This window comes from Ammodytes marinus, assembly GCF_949987685.1.
Source record: "Ammodytes marinus genome assembly, chromosome: 19".
NCBI lineage: Eukaryota > Metazoa > Chordata > Actinopteri > Uranoscopiformes > Ammodytidae > Ammodytes > Ammodytes marinus.
This window is the reverse complement of record NC_137223.1, coordinates 9,339,785-9,358,229: the sequence shown is the minus strand read 5'-3', so window position 1 is coordinate 9,358,229 and position 18,445 is coordinate 9,339,785. Positions and strand designations below refer to the sequence as shown.

General features: G+C 40.5%; 1 protein-coding gene across 1 annotated transcript in view; it reads right to left on the bottom strand.

Annotated features, from left to right (window-relative positions):
- Positions 1-18,445, bottom strand: part of ezrb (ezrin b) — a 33,616-nt gene that overhangs the window by 3,237 nt on the left and 11,934 nt on the right. The window contains exons 4-12 of the mRNA XM_080048056.1: positions 14,007-14,102; positions 11,584-11,858; positions 10,585-10,668; positions 10,349-10,495; positions 5,621-5,717; positions 4,904-5,067; positions 3,389-3,519; positions 1,792-1,952; positions 45-137 (exon numbers count right to left, since the gene is read on the bottom strand). Of these exons, the coding sequence (XP_079904182.1) occupies positions 45-137; positions 1,792-1,952; positions 3,389-3,519; positions 4,904-5,067; positions 5,621-5,717; positions 10,349-10,495; positions 10,585-10,668; positions 11,584-11,858; positions 14,007-14,102 (1,248 nt within the window). The remainder of the gene's footprint in view (positions 1-44; positions 138-1,791; positions 1,953-3,388; positions 3,520-4,903; positions 5,068-5,620; positions 5,718-10,348; positions 10,496-10,584; positions 10,669-11,583; positions 11,859-14,006; positions 14,103-18,445) is intronic.

The window sequence follows — 18,445 nt, the reverse complement described above, 5'->3', positions numbered from 1 at the left end:
AGAATTTGTAAAGTCTACAGGTTGCCCTCAGTTAAAGCCCTCACCTTGAGCTGCCATGAGTTGGCCTCCTCCTCCTTGCGCCTCTTGGCCTCCTCCAGCAGGGTGATCTTGGATGTGTGCTCTGCCAGCTCTGCGGACTGAGACATAAGAACAAGAGAGTCCAGTCTCAATACGTGTATGTGGATAAAGACATTACACCTTTATTTAATCAAGGAAGCCTCATTGAGATCAAGATTTATTTTGACAGAGAACTGAGTGCAACAAACAGAAAGAGAAACAAACATAACCGCTTTTTTTCAATTTTTCAATTGCTCTCATACATCACAATACAAATGATCACAAGCAGATTTGCAGTAAAACAAATTCTACAGAAAGTTTAAGGAAGACTACATAAAGTCACTGTTTCTACAAATGAATACATGGAGCTGCCGTGTCTGGACCCTACTGTTGCAAATCGACAAGAACATTTGTTTCATGAATTCATTCAAATATGGTTACAGTTAGTAACGGTTTTGTAATTGTTCGACCAAATTTCTACGCATGTTTTGAAATGGATGGAAACACTCTCTGAAAGCTATTCATAAAACAAATTATAACAAGCATCAAGCCATGTATGAATATGCAAATTCCACACTGATTTATTTTTATTTTTTGATACTGCCCTGGAAAACAACAGACAAAATATAGTAATTCCAACGATGACTGTCACCTTCAAAACCATTTATTTCACTCATGGGCCTTTGAGCGATATTATTTGAATTTGTGTGCAGCCTCTGTGGGTGTTGAGGTACATTCCTTGTCAGCACCACAATAATGTGAACGGTTTGAATGTTACCAGAGTGAACCAACAGGAGGCATAGCATTAAACTGCATCTGCTTTAGAGGTTCAGTGTGTGACTGAGTTGTGAAGACATTGCACAGACTCTGGGACACGGTGAGTGGAGCACTTGGATGATCAGCTGGAAAACTGGTCATTCAGTGAAAAACACAAGGACACTGTGTACTATTATGAATAAGTTAGGCGCTTTCAGACTTTTGACTCATGTTGATAACTCGACTCCCAAATGTGTTATTCAGTCAGTCAGCGCAAGTCACACTGAGACTTAATCCATGACAAAAGCTTCTTAATAGGGTTTCAGAATAAAGGTTGTTGCCCCAGGTGTCCCATTGTGGAGTGGGAGCCACAGCTTCACTGTTAAAGTCAAGTGAAGGAGGCAGGACACAGTTCTGTGGGTGGTCCACAGCCCAACCGTTAGTCTGAAATAATGGGGTGTGGTCCTGCTGGACGCTACAAAGTGGTTTTGTCTGGAGCTACAGTAGCCAGGCACTGCTGGATACACAAGCCCAGCTATGTGCCTGGTACAGACAACATGACAGCTGAGTGTAGCGAGAACTTGGAAAAAAAGTTTTTTCTGTTATCTTGCAAACAAAGTGCCAACTTTTGAGATTTTGTTGATGGACCTGCTGTGCTTTTCCTCTCAAATAAAGGTCACCTATTATTATGCAAAAAACTAATGGTTTTCCGACATTAACGTGGGTCCCTGATGTAACTAGAGGTTCATAAAGTATGAGAAGCATGATCAGAGCACACTTGGCTATTGATATAAAGGTTTTTTTAGGACACTAGACCATAAAACTGTTTTAAGTGGAAACACAAATTACAATTTTGAACCTGAAAATGATTATAATATGTGACCTTTAAAGGAAAAGCAACCAATCAACCATCAGTCGAGAGCGACCCTTGGATGTGGTGAAAGTATAGTGACCGCTAGTAACACAGATACTACTGACCAGCTGCTCCTGGCTCTTCTTCTGGTCCTCAGCGTGGCGGGCCAGCTCCTCTTTAGCCAGCAGGGCGGCCTGACGCTCGGCCTCCAGACGAGCTGCCTCCTCCTCCGCTCTCCTCCGCTCCTGCTCCAGCATCATGGCTCTCTGCTGCTGCTCCTGGAGATCTGACATAAGGAAGGGGAAGGGAGAGGAGAAGAGATATGAAACAAATGCTATTCAACATGTAATAAAAAAGAAACGTGTAATTGTTGGGTCCTTTTTTCTTTTTTTTTAAGATATTTTTTAGTAATTTTTATGCTTTATTGATAGTGTAGAGACAGAGTTGAAATGGGGCAGAGAGGGGAGTGACATGCAGAGAACGACAGCGGGCTGGAATCGAACCCAGGTCCGCTGCTGGCCGAGGCCCATGGGGGGGACGCCCTACCAACTGAGCTAAGGGCGCCCCCTTTGGGAACTATTTTTAGCAGCGGATGAATACATAGTATGCTATGGGAGTTTTCCCCATCAGCATGTTCTGTCTAGGACAGACTTAAAATAAACTGCAGTGCCCATAAGGAAGTAACATGTCACCCAGTGCAACGCTGTGGCTCACTTATGTGCTTTTAATAGCTTTTGGACAACAATGGAGCTCCATCACACAGATGAATAAGCTATTTCAGGCTTTGACCACACACAAATTGGTCAGAAGAGTCATGGGGTTTTCAGAAAAATATACAATATCTGGGCTTTAGAAATAAAATGATTCTTTATATATGTTTGTTGTATAATGTTATAGCATGATGACATTCCATTTTTGTTTTATAATAGGCCTATATATACAGATCCTCATAAAGCCCCCATAAGATTACCATAAAAAGGATTTAGGTTTGGCTAATAATCAGAAATAGAACAGAAACAAATATTATCTTCAGCATTTGTTTACTTTGCTACATGTAGCCAATTTACAAATTATCTGATGTAATCTAGAAACCGTCAGTTGCTGAAATTACAACTTGTGAAAAGTAAATAAAACAAGTAAATATGTCCAATTTCATGCTTCTACTGAATGGTCTTCCCAGTGTTAAATATATTTTAGTGAGACAGAGAATGGACAATTTTCTAATTAGACAATCAATCTTTACAGAGTAAACTTTCTGTTAATTGTATTATCCAGCTGGGATTTGATCTAAAACTCGGTAACACTTAAGTATCATACTAGCATGATCTCTTACAGTTATCCTTTCAACAATAAGAGCTTCTTAAAGATGAACTTCAGAAAGAAAACTTTGAGCCTCACACTGGACGCTGAAGTAAAATATGATTTAAAAAAACGCAGAATTAAGGAAATTACTATACATAATAGTTTCATACTGTAATCAAAGATGACATCAGTGCTGCAGTGAAGGGACAGGTACGTTATTGTTAAACCTAGCTTTCATAGTCTGTTGTGTTTACAAAACAAGTCGCTTGCATACACAACCTGTCAGTTAGCCTCACCTACCAGCATAACGACACGTATTCTAACTATTTACACACGCGCACACACATACACACACACACACACACACTTTGTATTCTCAGGGTTAAGTGAGTTATGAGACACTGAAAACCCCCGCCTCACCTTTCTCTGCCCTCTTGGTCTTCTCCTCAAACTGGTAGAGCCTCACCATCAGATCCTGCTTCTCTCTCTCCATCTGCTCCTTCTCTTTCTCGATGGCCTCCCTCTTCTTCTTCTCGTTCTCCAGCTGGGCCCTACAGATTAGACACAGCCGCTGTCAGCCAACAAAGAGAGCTGACATGGTTGCTACGTAGTTGCTACGGCTGACAAACAATAGTCGGTGAGCCCAAGCACACAGACACACAAAAAACATTTCTACACACATACAGACTCAGATTCATCTCTGTAACTGGGATGTTAGAGACAGACAAGAAAACTCTGACACCGATCTCATTTATCTCACATGATGACTATTTGCAGCCGAAGACTAACAGTTTGACACCCTAACCACATTAACGAGCATCCAGAGGCTAAATGATCAAAATTATTATTATTTTAATAATGTGGGCTTTAAATGAGAAAGCATGTTAGGCTAGATCCAAGAAAAAGATTTTTAAAAAGATCATTACCTACATTATAGCTTCAACAAATACTATTCTATGATCGATCAGGTGACTAATAGTTGGATCTCCATCGAAAGTCCCCAAAGCAAAGGCTTAAATCTTCACATTTTATATATCAAAAGGATACAATAAATTTGCAGTGTTTTGCATAACAATGCTTTAAAACATGAATTTGTTACAGATTTATATTCTTTTGATTGATAAAATGTGTACATTATTACATATATCTCCGTCAGGGTTTAATCATGTTTAACTGCACATTGTAAGGGCCTCCCTCACATACTCTGACCACTGTGAGCTACTGTGTGTGAACCCTAACTCTGGTATTCACTGTGTTGTCTGCTCTGCATTACGTCATAATGTTTGAACAGCTGTACGGAGCAGACAGTGGGCCGGCAGCTGTAGCTGAGGCCAGGGGTCAAGATCCATTCACTTTCAGTTCAGCCAATTCAGGAAGCAGATTTCCCATACTTGAAGAGAAATGCTGTATTATGACCCGGTGAAGGGTAGGTTCACTGTACATGTTGACATGTGCAGATTGAAAGGTTGTGAATAGTAACAGAGTAATCAGTAAAGCTGGTTCAGAAACTATTCGTGTAAACTTCAGCTCTGAATCTTCTTAATGGAACACTGTCTTATGGGGTTATCAAAACACTGTATTTATTTTGAAGCTGAGTAACTTAAACTGTTGCAGAGCTTCAATTATTAGTCAAGTATGTAAATAGTCGATTCATTGTTTAATTGATTCCTTTTGCAATAATGCAAAACATTGCAGGTTCCAGCTTGTCAAATGTCAGGATGTCTTTTTAATTTGTTTATTTTTTCTGTTCAATGGACAAAACAAGACATATGAATGTCATGGTATTAGCTGTAATGTTATACACAATAATACCGAATTATAGCCCAGCCCTTGTCAACATATTCAAATTCTGTGTGGACAACTGATAGTGGAAGAAACCTTGAGCAAAATATACACATGAATATACAGTATAAATGTTTCTAGGTGTGGGCATACTTCTCCATCTGTTTCTGTTGCTTCTCCTCGCGGGCCTGCGCCTTCATCTGCTGCACTTCGATGGTGTCCGGCTTGCGGCGGCGCATGTACAGCTCGTGGTTGCCCATGCACAGCTGTAGGACACGCTTGTTGATGCGCAGTCTCGGTGCGAAAAACACAAAGTCCTGAAAAAGTGGAGAAGAACACAGACAGGAGGAATAAGAAGCGAAGTGAATGGCTGAATAATGCTAATGTGTTAGCTGTCTGTCCATTGTGCTTCACTGATAAAGGACAAGGACTGTACTGTAGTAGCAGCCCTGAGCAGGTGCAGGGAAACTTTAAGTACAGATTACTGCTATAAACATTACTAAATAGGTTGCTCCACTTATAGTGAAAGGTAAAATAGCCTGGAGGACATAGATAAGGCATACACCACTTTCTTATTGTGTCTGTTTTTATCCGTAATAGCATTGCCTGGAAGGTAGCCCTGGCTATCCTGTATGCTGATCAGACTAAGGATATGTCTAATGGTTTTCCTCTCCACTTCAGTGAAACATGATGCCACAGGTAAAACGGAAGCAGTGAGCTTGAGTACAGACACAAACAGCAACTTAATAGGCTCGAAGAGCTTCATTTTATCCGTCGAGGAACAAGACTTTTAAGAGAATGGGGAATCATTTTTAGGTAAAGAAATGTCAGCATGTGTAAGATGTAAGTGCTGGCTGAGGTGTCACTCACCGGAGACTTCTTGTCGATGGGCTTGATGATGAACTTCTTATCGTTGAAGGAAATGTTTCTGATCTCACTCCAGGGGAAGCCAATCTTTGGAGTCAATCTGAGGAAGTGACCACATGGACACGGAGGGTTAGACTCTGATGCTAATCTAGGATGTAATAACAATCTTTACATTGTTTTCAATGGTTACACAATCAGCCAAATTACAACAGCACAATGAAAATGTTCACAGCTGTGTGGAAGACTTATAAGAGTACAGATCGCTAGCATGCGATGATACTGACAGTTTAAATAATTCAACAGGCTACAATTGTGCAACAATTATTAATTAATTATTCAAATAAGGACATAACCAAAATGATTTTGCTGCTCCTAAGAGACAAAATTATACATGTTGATAAAATGAAACGAGGACACGTGGGAAACAGAAAGAGAAATATCTCTCTCTCAATACTTTAATAAATGGGTTACCCAAAATATTCAGTTAAAGCTACTACGAGTAAGTCGGCACGTTGGCGACACCTTTGAACAAAAGCGGTAGTATTATTACGACGCCAGCTGTCGTGAAGCTGTTTTCTAGCTCGTGCGGGCGTGCAAGATTCAAATAATCAGGAAGCAATATGGTGCGTGTCCGTGTGTTGAAAGTGTGAGGGCACCGGACTCTCTTCGGCTCCGTGAGTCTATGGGTGACACAGCATCAACTAATGCCAGTAAGTGCTAAACACACCTGATTGCAATGAGTTGATGCATTGTTACCTCTCACGGAGCTGAACGAGTCCCCGTGTCCTCACACAAAGCGAATGAACGAGAGATGGCAGTTAGTATGGATCACGATGAGGTAATGTGTTTATGTTGTAAATAATGACTATTTCAGATGAATAATGGTCATCTGATGATGCTGGTGAGGCAAAGTAAACTTTGTTTTAATAGGCTACCGCTCATTCATTTAGGAGTACACACTGCAGTCTAGGTTCGCTGCGTGAAATTGTGTATATGTTGCTTGGCAACGCCCTCCCGCCCGACTATCACTCTCCCTTTTAGCTTTTCTTCATTGCATTTTCTTTTTTTTCTTTTATGGTTCAGCCCCGTTATCAGTCATTATGACGACAAACAACTGTCTCAAACAAGGCTCCCGCTCCCCTTCCCTCACCTGGAGGGATAGGTTTCTCAAATCGCGATCCTGCGCCACACTGAAATCTGCGACCAATATGGATATGTGACCATACAGCATGCACGCGTGAACCGAAAATCGGACTGGGTGTACGACCAGATCAAATGCAGTAATAAAAACTATATAAAAACGTCTTTCTTTGCACTGATGGTCTCGTTTGCTGTTAAAGGTAATTTATGATTATGAGAGGAAACATGAGGCTGTTTAAAAGATATTTAAAAGTTACTCGTTGCCGCTTTAATACAGGTCAAAAGTAGCACCCGTGCAGCATCTGTTTCTTTAGGAAATAACATTTATAACCTTGAATAGATACAATCATTAGTTGCCGCCCTATTCATCAAATGAATAACAGTTTTAGTGTTCTGTAGACATAAACAAACACCAGTCCATTTCAGACATTCATATCAATCAGACTCACTCTTGACACTTAGACTGACTGTGAACCTGGATTTCTGTCTGTGGGATGAATCTGGGGTGTGGCCCAACGTTTCAATGTGCCAGACAAACTGATCGGACTCCAATCTCACTCAGCACAATACAAAGTAGCACTGTAAACATTGACAAGCCGATAGTGTCGTAATCTATAGAGACAGCCATCCACCTCGCAGTGAAACTGTGCTGTGAAACCGCAACGCCTGAACTGGAATTTCACTCAATTATCGACCCTGACACATGCTTCTGGAATTGACAAAACAATGTGGAAGTTATCTCAGCGATTGAATATTTCTATCAGACTCTGGTGGTCCAGTGAGCAGTGTAGATAAATACTGTTGCAGTAATGTGGTTCATGACATTTTGCAGACAGCTTGTAGTGATTTAGAGAAGGAAAGAGACTGTGGTTAAAATGAAGCTGGATTTAATTATAAAGTCTGGCTTTCAAATATTACAAGGGATGAGAATAAACTTGTAGGAAATATTAGCATTTGATAGCAATGACTAGTGGAACCAGTACGTCAAAACAAAAAAAAAGTAATAAAAGGTATTTTTCAGGTTCAGGTACTGTTGCAGTCTTGATAGAGACCATTAACGTAACAACAACTGAGTCAATATACCATGAAATGCATTAACAAAAATGTATCTGTTTTTTGTCATATTGTCGGCTGAAACCAACACTTGTTTGTAATCTTTTTTTATAAAAGCAATATTATTTTCCAATAAACACGTGGAACATAAAACATAAAGTCTTCAAATGTTGACTAAGAGACAAAAACCTAGATATTAAACTTAGAAATATTTAATGATTGCGTCAGATGAATAAAAACGGCCAATCCTCACATTTGAGAAGCTGAAACCTGAATGTTCATCATTTTTGCTAGAATAAACTACTTAAGTGATCAATTAATAAAGAAAATAGCTGCAGATGTCAAAAGTCAACAAGTGTTAAGACACTTTTTTAGGCAGGAACTTGATACATTCGGCAGCTAGATACAACAGTTACTACAGAGTCAGTGTAAAATAGTGAAAAGACGGAAAAGAAAGAATATTAATTAATAAGATTTTTATTCTTTTTTTAAAGTTTTTTTGTTTTTATTTTTTTATAGATTTCAGATGGAAAGAACTGTGGAAATTTGCGAACAGTTTTCCAAAGTTTGAAATGAAACTGATGTCTGGCAGGTTTCACCGAGTGCGTTTGGCCAGGAGGATTGCTAAGAGGAAAAGTCTTAAAGCTCCTTCCTCTAATATGAACAGTGCTGTGTTTAGCAGAGCAGCAGAGCACAAGGAGTTAAAGCCAGCACAAGCTTCTGGCTGCACTGCTGCATTGTGGGCCGACTGCCCTCATTGGAGAGACAGTGTCGTGGGCTAGCCTCACATTCTTAAGTGCCGCACAGCTTGAAAAACCAGTCGGCGTAGCCATGGTAACAGAGGGCACCAAGGAGGAGAGGCATTTCTTTGCTGATCCCAGGGAGCACATAAAGAGACAGACAGGGACCCGGTATGCTCTTTAACACTGCCTTTCTCGCTCTTGAAGTTACACAGCACAGTTAAGTTACAACAAGGTGAAACAAGATACTGGGTGAACTTTAACACAATGGCATTTACGGTAATTAAGTCATTTAAACTTGTAGAAGAAAAATATTGATATAAGACAGAGAAATTAACCAGTAAAACGTTCAATTACAGGCCCGACTTGGAGAACTTTGTCAGTTCCACGTCACCAACTTTGCTTTATTCATTTCTTCCACCGAGGCAGACAAAGTAGACCACGCACGGCTCTGCATGAAAAATGACACAGAGCAACCAGTTTAATATGAGAAGAGCTGCAATCTGGCAGTGAACAGCAAACCTCAGCCAGAGAGGAGGAGCATGGACAAAAAGGATTTCCAGCACGGCGGGGTCAGTGACTGAAAGGCAAGTCACCTGGAATGAAGCGCTCCTTTAACACGGTGCACTTCCCTCCAGTGACCCCACAGAGCAAGCCACCAGCCACGGGAGGTGGCAGCGCACCTTTCACCAAATAGAGGGTGATTACCTCCCAAACTGGCTTGCCCTAGAAATAAAGTGGCAATCACAACCAAGACCTTAGCTGGACTCTGGCAACAGCCTTCAACAGAGCTCAAAAGTAAAATCAAAAAAAGGAAATCCTCCTATCAAACAACTACAAGAGTCTTTCTGTCGTTCTGGTAGTTAGGGGTTTTGGTTGGTAGTTAGCTGGTTTCATTACGATGCGATATTAGATCGATTCATTGGTCAAAGATACAATATTTTTTGATAGCCTGCTGCGATGCAACTTCGATTCGATTCAGGGTCCTGCAATCGATATCAGACGATATCATATGCACATTTAACACAACCCGTTACATTTCTCATCCAAATAACTAAACGTTAGGCTCGAGCAAATTACCGTTGCCAGGTACCGGTAGATCCATAGACTGCAATATGTAGTGAAGTCAGAAATTTCCGTCAGAAGCTGGCTCACGACCAAACGTTATGCGATTGGTTGGCTAATCCAGAGTGGCACTGAGCAGATCCAATAGTTTTAAACTTCAACAGACACCCGCCTCCAAGTGAGTGAACGTTTGCCAATTACAGCAGTTCCAGACCTTCTGTACAAATGAAATTAAGTACGATGGTCTGGTTGCACCAGGCTAATTCAATAGTATGTGAATGACTAAATGCCCCTCTAAACGCAGAGGCGTTAACATAAGACGTCCTATTTAAGAGAGGATGACACATTGGCTCAAAGGAGGCACTATTATGTCGCTAATGCACAAATGCTAAACTATATTATTTGACAAATTTGTGCTATAATATCTCAAGGTTAAAAAAATACTATTTCAGATCAGAGAATCTACCACAGTGGCAAAAAAGACTGTTTTCTTTTTCCATTCATCCTTTGGAGCAACTTCTCCCAAAGACTGTATCATGTTGGCCTTCATTGTTATTCCTGTCATACTGTCTGCATAAGAACAGGAATGGTGATTAAGTGCAGACATGGACCTGGCCCAGCTAGTTTACCTCTGTGTCACAGGAAGCACAAAGCAAGAGCCAGTACAGACAAACTGCACGGCTGAGTACGTCAAACAAAAACAAAAACAGATTTAAAAAAAGTCAGTGCTTACTTGTCATCTTTCTCATAAATGTTGAGTCCCAGTGCGTCCACTCCCAGCCACAGCTCTGTTCCCTTCTTGTTCTTGATGTCAAAGTAGTTGACTCCGTACATTTCCAGGTCCTGGGCGATCTTCAGGTACTCCAAGATAGCGTCTTCCCTGCAAGGATGGACAAAGGACAACATTTAGCTATTATTGAAATGTATTCTTAATTCAATGAGTGACGTTATTTAAAAAGACAGACTCACTTTAACATGCCGCCGTGCTCCTCGTGCCACACCTGAATCCTCTCCTCCCACTGCTCTTTGGATAACTTGTGCTGCTCCATGACTCTACAGAGAGAGAAGAAAGCAGCAGAGATCAGCAACCTCACCATGCAATACTGCACAACTACTCAAACACAAACTAATCACATATCTTTGGCTCTGGTTTGATGAATGAACCTTAATCTTCTTTCATGCAAATCCAACTTTGTTTGGGTTTAATATCAACTTGGACTGATGCATTTTGTGCACAATCGGACACACACACACACACACACACACACACAACCCTTTCTAATATCCCATAAACCCTTTTTATTCATGTTGATGCTAGCCTTCGCGGTCAGTTATTACGTTTGTGCAACACAAATAAACAACATACATTTGACAGCGTCAGGACACAATTCAATGACCTCCAGACTTTAAATATCATCATCATTGCATGTTGCTGACTTCTATAGGGAATGAAGGAAGGCTGATATGATTGTGCAACCTGGTTCAGCAGTCCCAGACACACCCCGTCATGATTAATGATGTAAGCTGTATGCTTTGATCTTTACCTTGAATGCTCTGTGGAAACCATTAAGTTACTCTGTTATCTTTGTTTTCTCCCTTACATTTTTTTCTGTATGTGTATGTATGAATCTTTTTTTAAAGTTGAATGAGCAACTTTATTTACTGGAAAAGGGAGATAATCTGACACACAATACTCAAACGTTTCTGAATCATTATTATCCAGAAACCTCGGTCGTAAATTAAAACTTCCTCTTGCTATTTTGTTTCTTTGCTTTGCAGGGTGGAGATTTTCTCAGGAACCAAACTCAATGAGAACGGCCTTTTTCCCGCTCACTCATTATTACTTCCCTCTTACTTATGTAATAACATTAACCGTACGCAACAAAAAGGTATTTTCTGCCAGTGCCGAACACATTTGCTTCGGTATAATAGCAAGTGTATACAACTATATGAAATGGCACATCTCACCTGTGTGGCAGTAGGCGTTCTGACAGCAGGTATCCGGGCCGGTGGATCTCTTTGTTGTAGTCTCCAAACTTGGCCTGGACGGAGTATGAGGCCAGCAGCACGGCGGTCTCTGGCGGACAGTAGACCTCGTCACTCAGGATGCCCTCCTTCACCTGCAGGAAGAAGAGCTTCTGGGTGACGTCCTGGATCAGCTCCTCAGACACGTCCTCCGGGAAGAACTTGGCCCGAAACTTGAACTGCAGCGGGTTCTCCTTCTTCACATCCTGGGACGACACCTGGACAGAGGAATTACAAATACATTTGTTCATTAACTGTGTGAGCATTCAAAAAGGAACAGTTGAATGTTTTGGGGAAATGTGCGTTTTTTTCATTCATTGCCAAGAGTTGGATTAGAAGACTGATAACATTTTCATGTTTGGATGGTGAATATGCCACCAGAGGATGACTAGCTTAGCATATATAAGAGAAACAATCTTAAAAACAGGAAGCCGGTGATGTAGTACATACTAAGAAGCAATGTGTAAAAAAAACATTTAATTGTTTTACAAGAGGTTGTGTCCCGCAATATTTATTTTATAGAAGCAAATACTGGATTCTCCGCTGATCATTCCTACGAACATGTAGCTCACTGCACTACTCCTAGAATGTCAAAATGAAAAGATGGAATAGTAGGAATCCGTACAGTTTTTTAGTAAAGTAAAAACCATAAATTCTGTCTTTCAAACCAGTAAATTGTGTTTTTTTGCTAAAAAAAAAAAAAGAAAAAAGAAAAAGAGTTAAAACTGTGTCAATGTTTAATATCATACATTGGGCAACAGCTTGCAGTCCTGCAGTCTCTTTCCACTCTCATTTGGAGTGGAAATACACTTTAATAACTCCGAGCTACAGTACATGTTTACACAACGTGCCTCTTCCTCTAATTACGAAACAGGAACCAAGCGGTCTTGATGGAGAGAATGGGGCCGGGAATATTCCAGTATGAGTGAGGCATTGTGCTGATGAGCTACAGCGCAGCGTCAGCACACACTGTACAGTTTACAGCTGCTGACTGAGGCAGGCATATACCTTTCTCTCTCTCAGTGACCCTTGTTTATGATTATAGTGCCTCTTCGCACTTATTTGCAAAGGCAACTTTCGAAGTTTCCCCAGATAGATTAGCTTGGTTTCCTACATTTATTTTAGTCAGAAGCCTCCTTCATCGAATCTTTTAAATCCCATTAGATAGAAACAGTCTTAATCTATTCACTACATTTCATACAGTCTGCAGTTCATGTTGCACTATTAAGCATAATAGCCGGATGTATATTTTAAAGAGTTCTCCACCGATTCAGCTTTTTACTCCGATAACATTATCTGGACTCACAATGGAGACTCGAAAGCAAAAAGGATCAAAACCATTGCTGCAGAGCTAGAAATACATTCTATCTCCATTTCTCTGTCAAAACCCGGAACCTACATTACCCAACTTCGCTCTCAACAGTTCTGTCATACATTAGGTAATGTTATGGTATTAGCAGCTAAAGTACCTGCTAGTTTAAAACAGAGGAGGAGCGTCCTACGGAAGCCTGGTAAATGTCCTATTTCAATCTAAACACCATCAGTGTCTTCCAACATACTTTGACTCAAGTAAGTAATGTTTCAACTTTGTGCAGCTCCCTTCCCTGTCCTGTGAACAAACTTTGATGTTTAAAATGGGAGGATTTTATCTTCAACAGATTTTCAATATTAACGCTGTAGGGGTTGGTAGTTCATATAAAAACTGGGATACCAAAACAATCTGTAACATCTGGACTTCTATTTGCAGGCATGACGTCATTCCTCCGGCTGATTTGCACAACAGATTAGACCAGTTAGATTGAGGGCAGCTTCAGTTATTGAAGGTAAAGAAACCTGCGTTTACTCGAGGGCAACAGAGAAGAACGAAGGCAGCCCTGGTTCACAAAGAGTCCACTCTCTAGTCAAATAATCCACCTCCAGCTGATTACATGCAGTGGTCCCCCCCCCCCCCCCCCCGGTCACAGAGAGAACATAGACAACATCAGCTGCCGGAAGTGGAACCACAATACAGCATGTGAATATATACATAAAGTAATACGGTGGCTACTGATTGACTGAAAGGCAAACACTGAAGCTCTGTGTACCATCCCTTCAGAAGAATGCATTCTTTCTCTATTGTTGAAAGAGTCCTAGTCCACAAATAGAGCTGGGCAGTTGGGACATACTTCAAACACAGAGTATAAAGAACGTAAGTATGAAGACACATGTAGTGATAGTGGAATGTTACTCTATTGAAAGGAAAATGATATAAGAATCACACATTTGAGATGTAAGTATTATAACACACTGGAAACATGTTTTCAATATGTCCGAAAAATCTTTCATTTAAAAGATTATTATGAGCCAAAATCAAAGTGGAATCTTACCTTTTTGTCCAGTTTCAGCCAAGTGTGGTAGCCTTTGTGATCCATGTACTGAAGTCCGAAGTACCAGACCTCACGTAGGCCGATGGTTTTAACCACCTGCACAGAGAAAATAAATTATTATTTTTTTAAATATGTTAGGGCTGCGACAAACAATACTGTTTTTCATTATGACCTATTCTGCAGTTGGGTCTATGAAATGTAATTACAACAATCAAATCTTCTCAGAGCCCAAATTAACATCTTCAAATGTCTTGTTTTGTTGCACCAGAAGTGTATTGAGTTAACTTTGATACAGTATGACAGTAGAAAGTAGCATATTATTTCATTTTAGGTGCTGGAAACTAATATATTAAAGCATGCTTTTATTTAGTTGTACTTGATAAATGACAGAAACTGTTGATCGATTATGAAAACTGTTATGTAATGCTGTATAATTCTTTATGTCGATTGACCATTTATTTCAGCTCTATACTGTCTGGGGAAAGGTCTTAGAAGTTTTCCACACTACCTGGATACAAAGAGTAATAATATAATACTGTAAAGTAGGGGCAGGAATATGTAAGCATTATGCTTCTGCCTGCTCCTTCTCGAACTCATCCTTTTTTGTCTTTGATATAATTGGATTACTTTATCCATTTTTGTGATTTGTCTTTGTGTTTTTATCCGATTTTTTTTTCTTTTCTTTTAAATAATGTTGATTGTTCAAGATAAATAAAAAATCTAATCAAATCAAAAATACATTTAAAGCCAATACTCCTGAAAAAAATTATTCTTCCATTTACTTCTTTTTAGAGTTAATGCAAGAACCTTACAGGAAAAGAGCTACTTATTTGTCATGGCAGACACATGTTGATTTATTGGCTAGCGGTGATATAAGTGATATCAGTTTGCATTACTCGGAATACTTCACAACTTGACCTTCCACGAAAGCAGAAAACTAAAAAAAGATCGTGCCTTCACACTTCACATTTCCAATAAACGTAAATGAATCACTGATGGTTTTCTTCCAGTCGAGCAAGGAGTCATAAAAAGTCCTTTGAAGGCTTCACAGACACTGGAAAGCCCTGAGGAATCTAACCTTAATGTGATACTCAGGTACCAGACTACTCAACTGAGATTAGATTACATTCTTACACATTCCTAGGCCTGAGGATAAACCTGGCTAAAGTCAATGATACAAACCAGTTAACTAATGCCAGGGCAAATCCACATCCAAAACACTACATGTTTGTTGATTAAAGCAATCTGGCAAATATATGAAATATATATATATATATTGTATATTACAACGTCTCAACCGATCCTTGCAATCCTATCTCTTAAAATAGGATTAAGATTTCTGATCAATCAATAAATATTTTCTTGATTAAACAATTAAATTAAATTAAAAAGTGTGTGTTAATATTACATTTTCCACCAGAAAGAAAAGGGGTAAATATTCACAGCTGATTGGTTGGAACCTGATACATTTTTGCTTTTGGGCTTGACACATAATAACAAAAGATGATCAAAGTAGATTGTGGTGTTTGACGATTGGCTGGTCAAATAATCATTTCAGGTCTAAATTGGCACTTTTTTCAATACTGAGATCTTGCAGCTGTGAGACAGAAGATTACAGGTTATTATGCTAAGCCTTCATATATTTAAATTGAAACAACATCAGTAGGCTTAATCTTATTTTGGGTGATTCCAAGTAATGGTCTGGCTTTTGTCAGTATACTTTGAGTCAGTACATGCATTTGAGCAACACTTCACATCTCTGTGTCTGTTGCATGCTGGGGGCTGATCTATAACAAAGTGGCCCTATTGTGTGACCAGTGAGGGGGAGCGATACTGTGTAACGAGGGCGTGCTGCATGACCAGCATCCTGTCTCTGACTCAAGGAACAGACAGAGCAGGCTGAAGTCAGACCAGGGGGTATAGAGGGGTTACTTTCTGGCAAATCTTCAACAGCCAAAACTCCTCAATATTAACGTCCAAAAGGCTGCTTATGATCCCAGTTTTCATTTCAACTGCACTGGAAACAGTTGGAAGAACGTATTCAGCTCCATAATTTGCAGATTGGAAGACCAGTGTTTGGAGTGTGCAGCAGAGGCAGAAAGTGAAAACCCAGTTATAGATCTGGAATAATCACTTGCGCTGCAGGAGAAGCGACCATTTTTCCACTGGCTTCTGAGGGAAAACCTCAACGAGACGCACCAGAGGCTCTTTATGGCCGTCGGAGAGGCAGGCACAGCAATTTTTCCAACAGCACTGTCACGTTTCTGTGTGTGCATAATATGTGGGCGCCGTTAAGTGGGACAATCCCTGTGCCGGGCCCTTTTTGAATGCTTCACTGCCAAATTCCCCACCCTGTTACCAGGTGAGGTGTTAAGTTGCCTGGGTGGAAGTTTGAATCAACACGCTGGCACTTGACGTGGCCAAGCCCATTCCCAGTGATAAGCTCCAGCCAAGATTCTAATTAAAATCATAACTCCCCCCCCCTTAGTGGTAATAGAAAAATATAGGGCAGGGTGATCTGTGGGATTAAAAAAAATCGATTTAATTTGAACATTTGATTCAGGGACCTTCTCTGATGGATTGTTTTGAGGGCAACAACAACACAAAGTAGAAGGGGACTGAAATGAGAGAGAGCACTTAAGGTCGTATCAAATGTAATGAAACTCAGAAGGCCTCGGAAAACAATCAGTCCTTTCATAGTGGTTTTGCTTTGGGGGTCCACGGAGTCAGAGGCAGAGAGGGCTGCCTTACCGATACCTAAATTCACTATTTTCTCTGGGACTCAGCTGGTGTACAGAGGCTTGGCAACATTTGGCACTATCGGGGAGCTAACGGTTTTTTCCTGGGCAAGCTTACCGATCTTTAACAACAACGTAGCTACTCTGGCAGATAGACAAACTAGCTTTAATAACAAGGTCCATGAACAACTGCTGGCAAAGGATATTAATATAATACAGTTCATTACAGAAGGATTAAATCTGAATCTGGTTTGGTCAAGAGAGAGATCATAACAGGTTGGTTTGGCATGCTGCCTCTAGCTTAATGGGTTGTCAGGTCGCTCCAATGTACGTCAAGAGCTCTTAACACCTCCGATATTCGTTCTCATTGAGATTACATTACGTTCATTGAGCTGATGCTTTTATCCATAGCCACCTAGAAAAAGTGATTAGTAATTTAAGTGTTTTTTTTTTTAATTGCTACTTGTAAGCTACTGCAGACCATAAAAAAGGATTAAACTGCATCCTCTGTGAACGGTCCACAGCAAAACAATCCTACTTTCAGTTCATAGGTTTATAATGTATTCTGACAGCCAGCAGCCACATAAAAATGAATTATAACAAGTGTTACAGCAGGCAATAGAAATGATCTAAGACTTTTGACCTTCTTTATAACTTCTAAAAGGTTTCCTTGAGGACACTTAAGTCAATGCTTTTCAAGACCTGCCATACCCCGCAACATATCTCTGCAATCGGATCTGACCTTTGAAAAAACCAAGAGATACTTAAAATCTTTGGGCCAAACTGTTTTTACAAGCTGCAGAAGCACACTTCTGTCTACTTCATTCTGGTAAATCGTTTTTTTTTAACTGTTATCTCAGTAAAACATTTGCGATCCAGTTGAAGAAGCTAAACTTTTACAGTGGCACCTCCCACTTCAGACTCCTTCTAGGTTGAAGCAGAAAGAGCTGTAGTGCCACTGAAGTCTGCAGCCCCGCCTGACAGCGATATGACAGAGAGTGAAAGTTTGTCTGCCTGCTTTACGGGGCCCTGTGGTGAGAGAGAGGAATGCCACTGGGCTGAAACAGCATTACACACTGCACTGCATCCTCCGCACTGAATAACGTGCAGTAGTCCTCCTGCCACTGAGGAGGGGAAGGGAAGGGTTCACCCAATCGGGACCGGCACAAAGATGAAGGCGTGTGTTTCATGGTGGTGAGGGGGGGAGTGTAGGGGGGGGAGGGGGGTCAGGGGTCACTGGCCCAGAGGAAATGGGTCTATTACTGTCGGACCACACATTATATTGTACCTAAACAGTAAAGGGAGTGCTACAGGGCCGGTATTGTAGAGTTTAATATCTAAGAATAGTTCTGCTACATGCTACATGTTGGGACAGCTTTGCAGCAATTTCTTTCGTGTGGTTTTGACATGTGGCTTCGGTGTGCTGGTAAACTAGTTTCATATTTTGACACCTGTCCGACAGATTATACACTTGGATCATGGAGTTAGTTCAAGACATTGTTGAACTGTTTAAAATGTTGCCATGTTTTTCAGCTGCTTAACATGAATCATCCTTCTGCTTTCCAAACCAAAAGGCTCAAGGGAAATCATTAATACAGGAGAGAGCATGTGGAGGCTGGGTGATGCCAACATGGCCTTAACATGGAAAAGACACTGGGGACAGACACAATACATTTACTGTGAACCGTGACTGCTGTGATT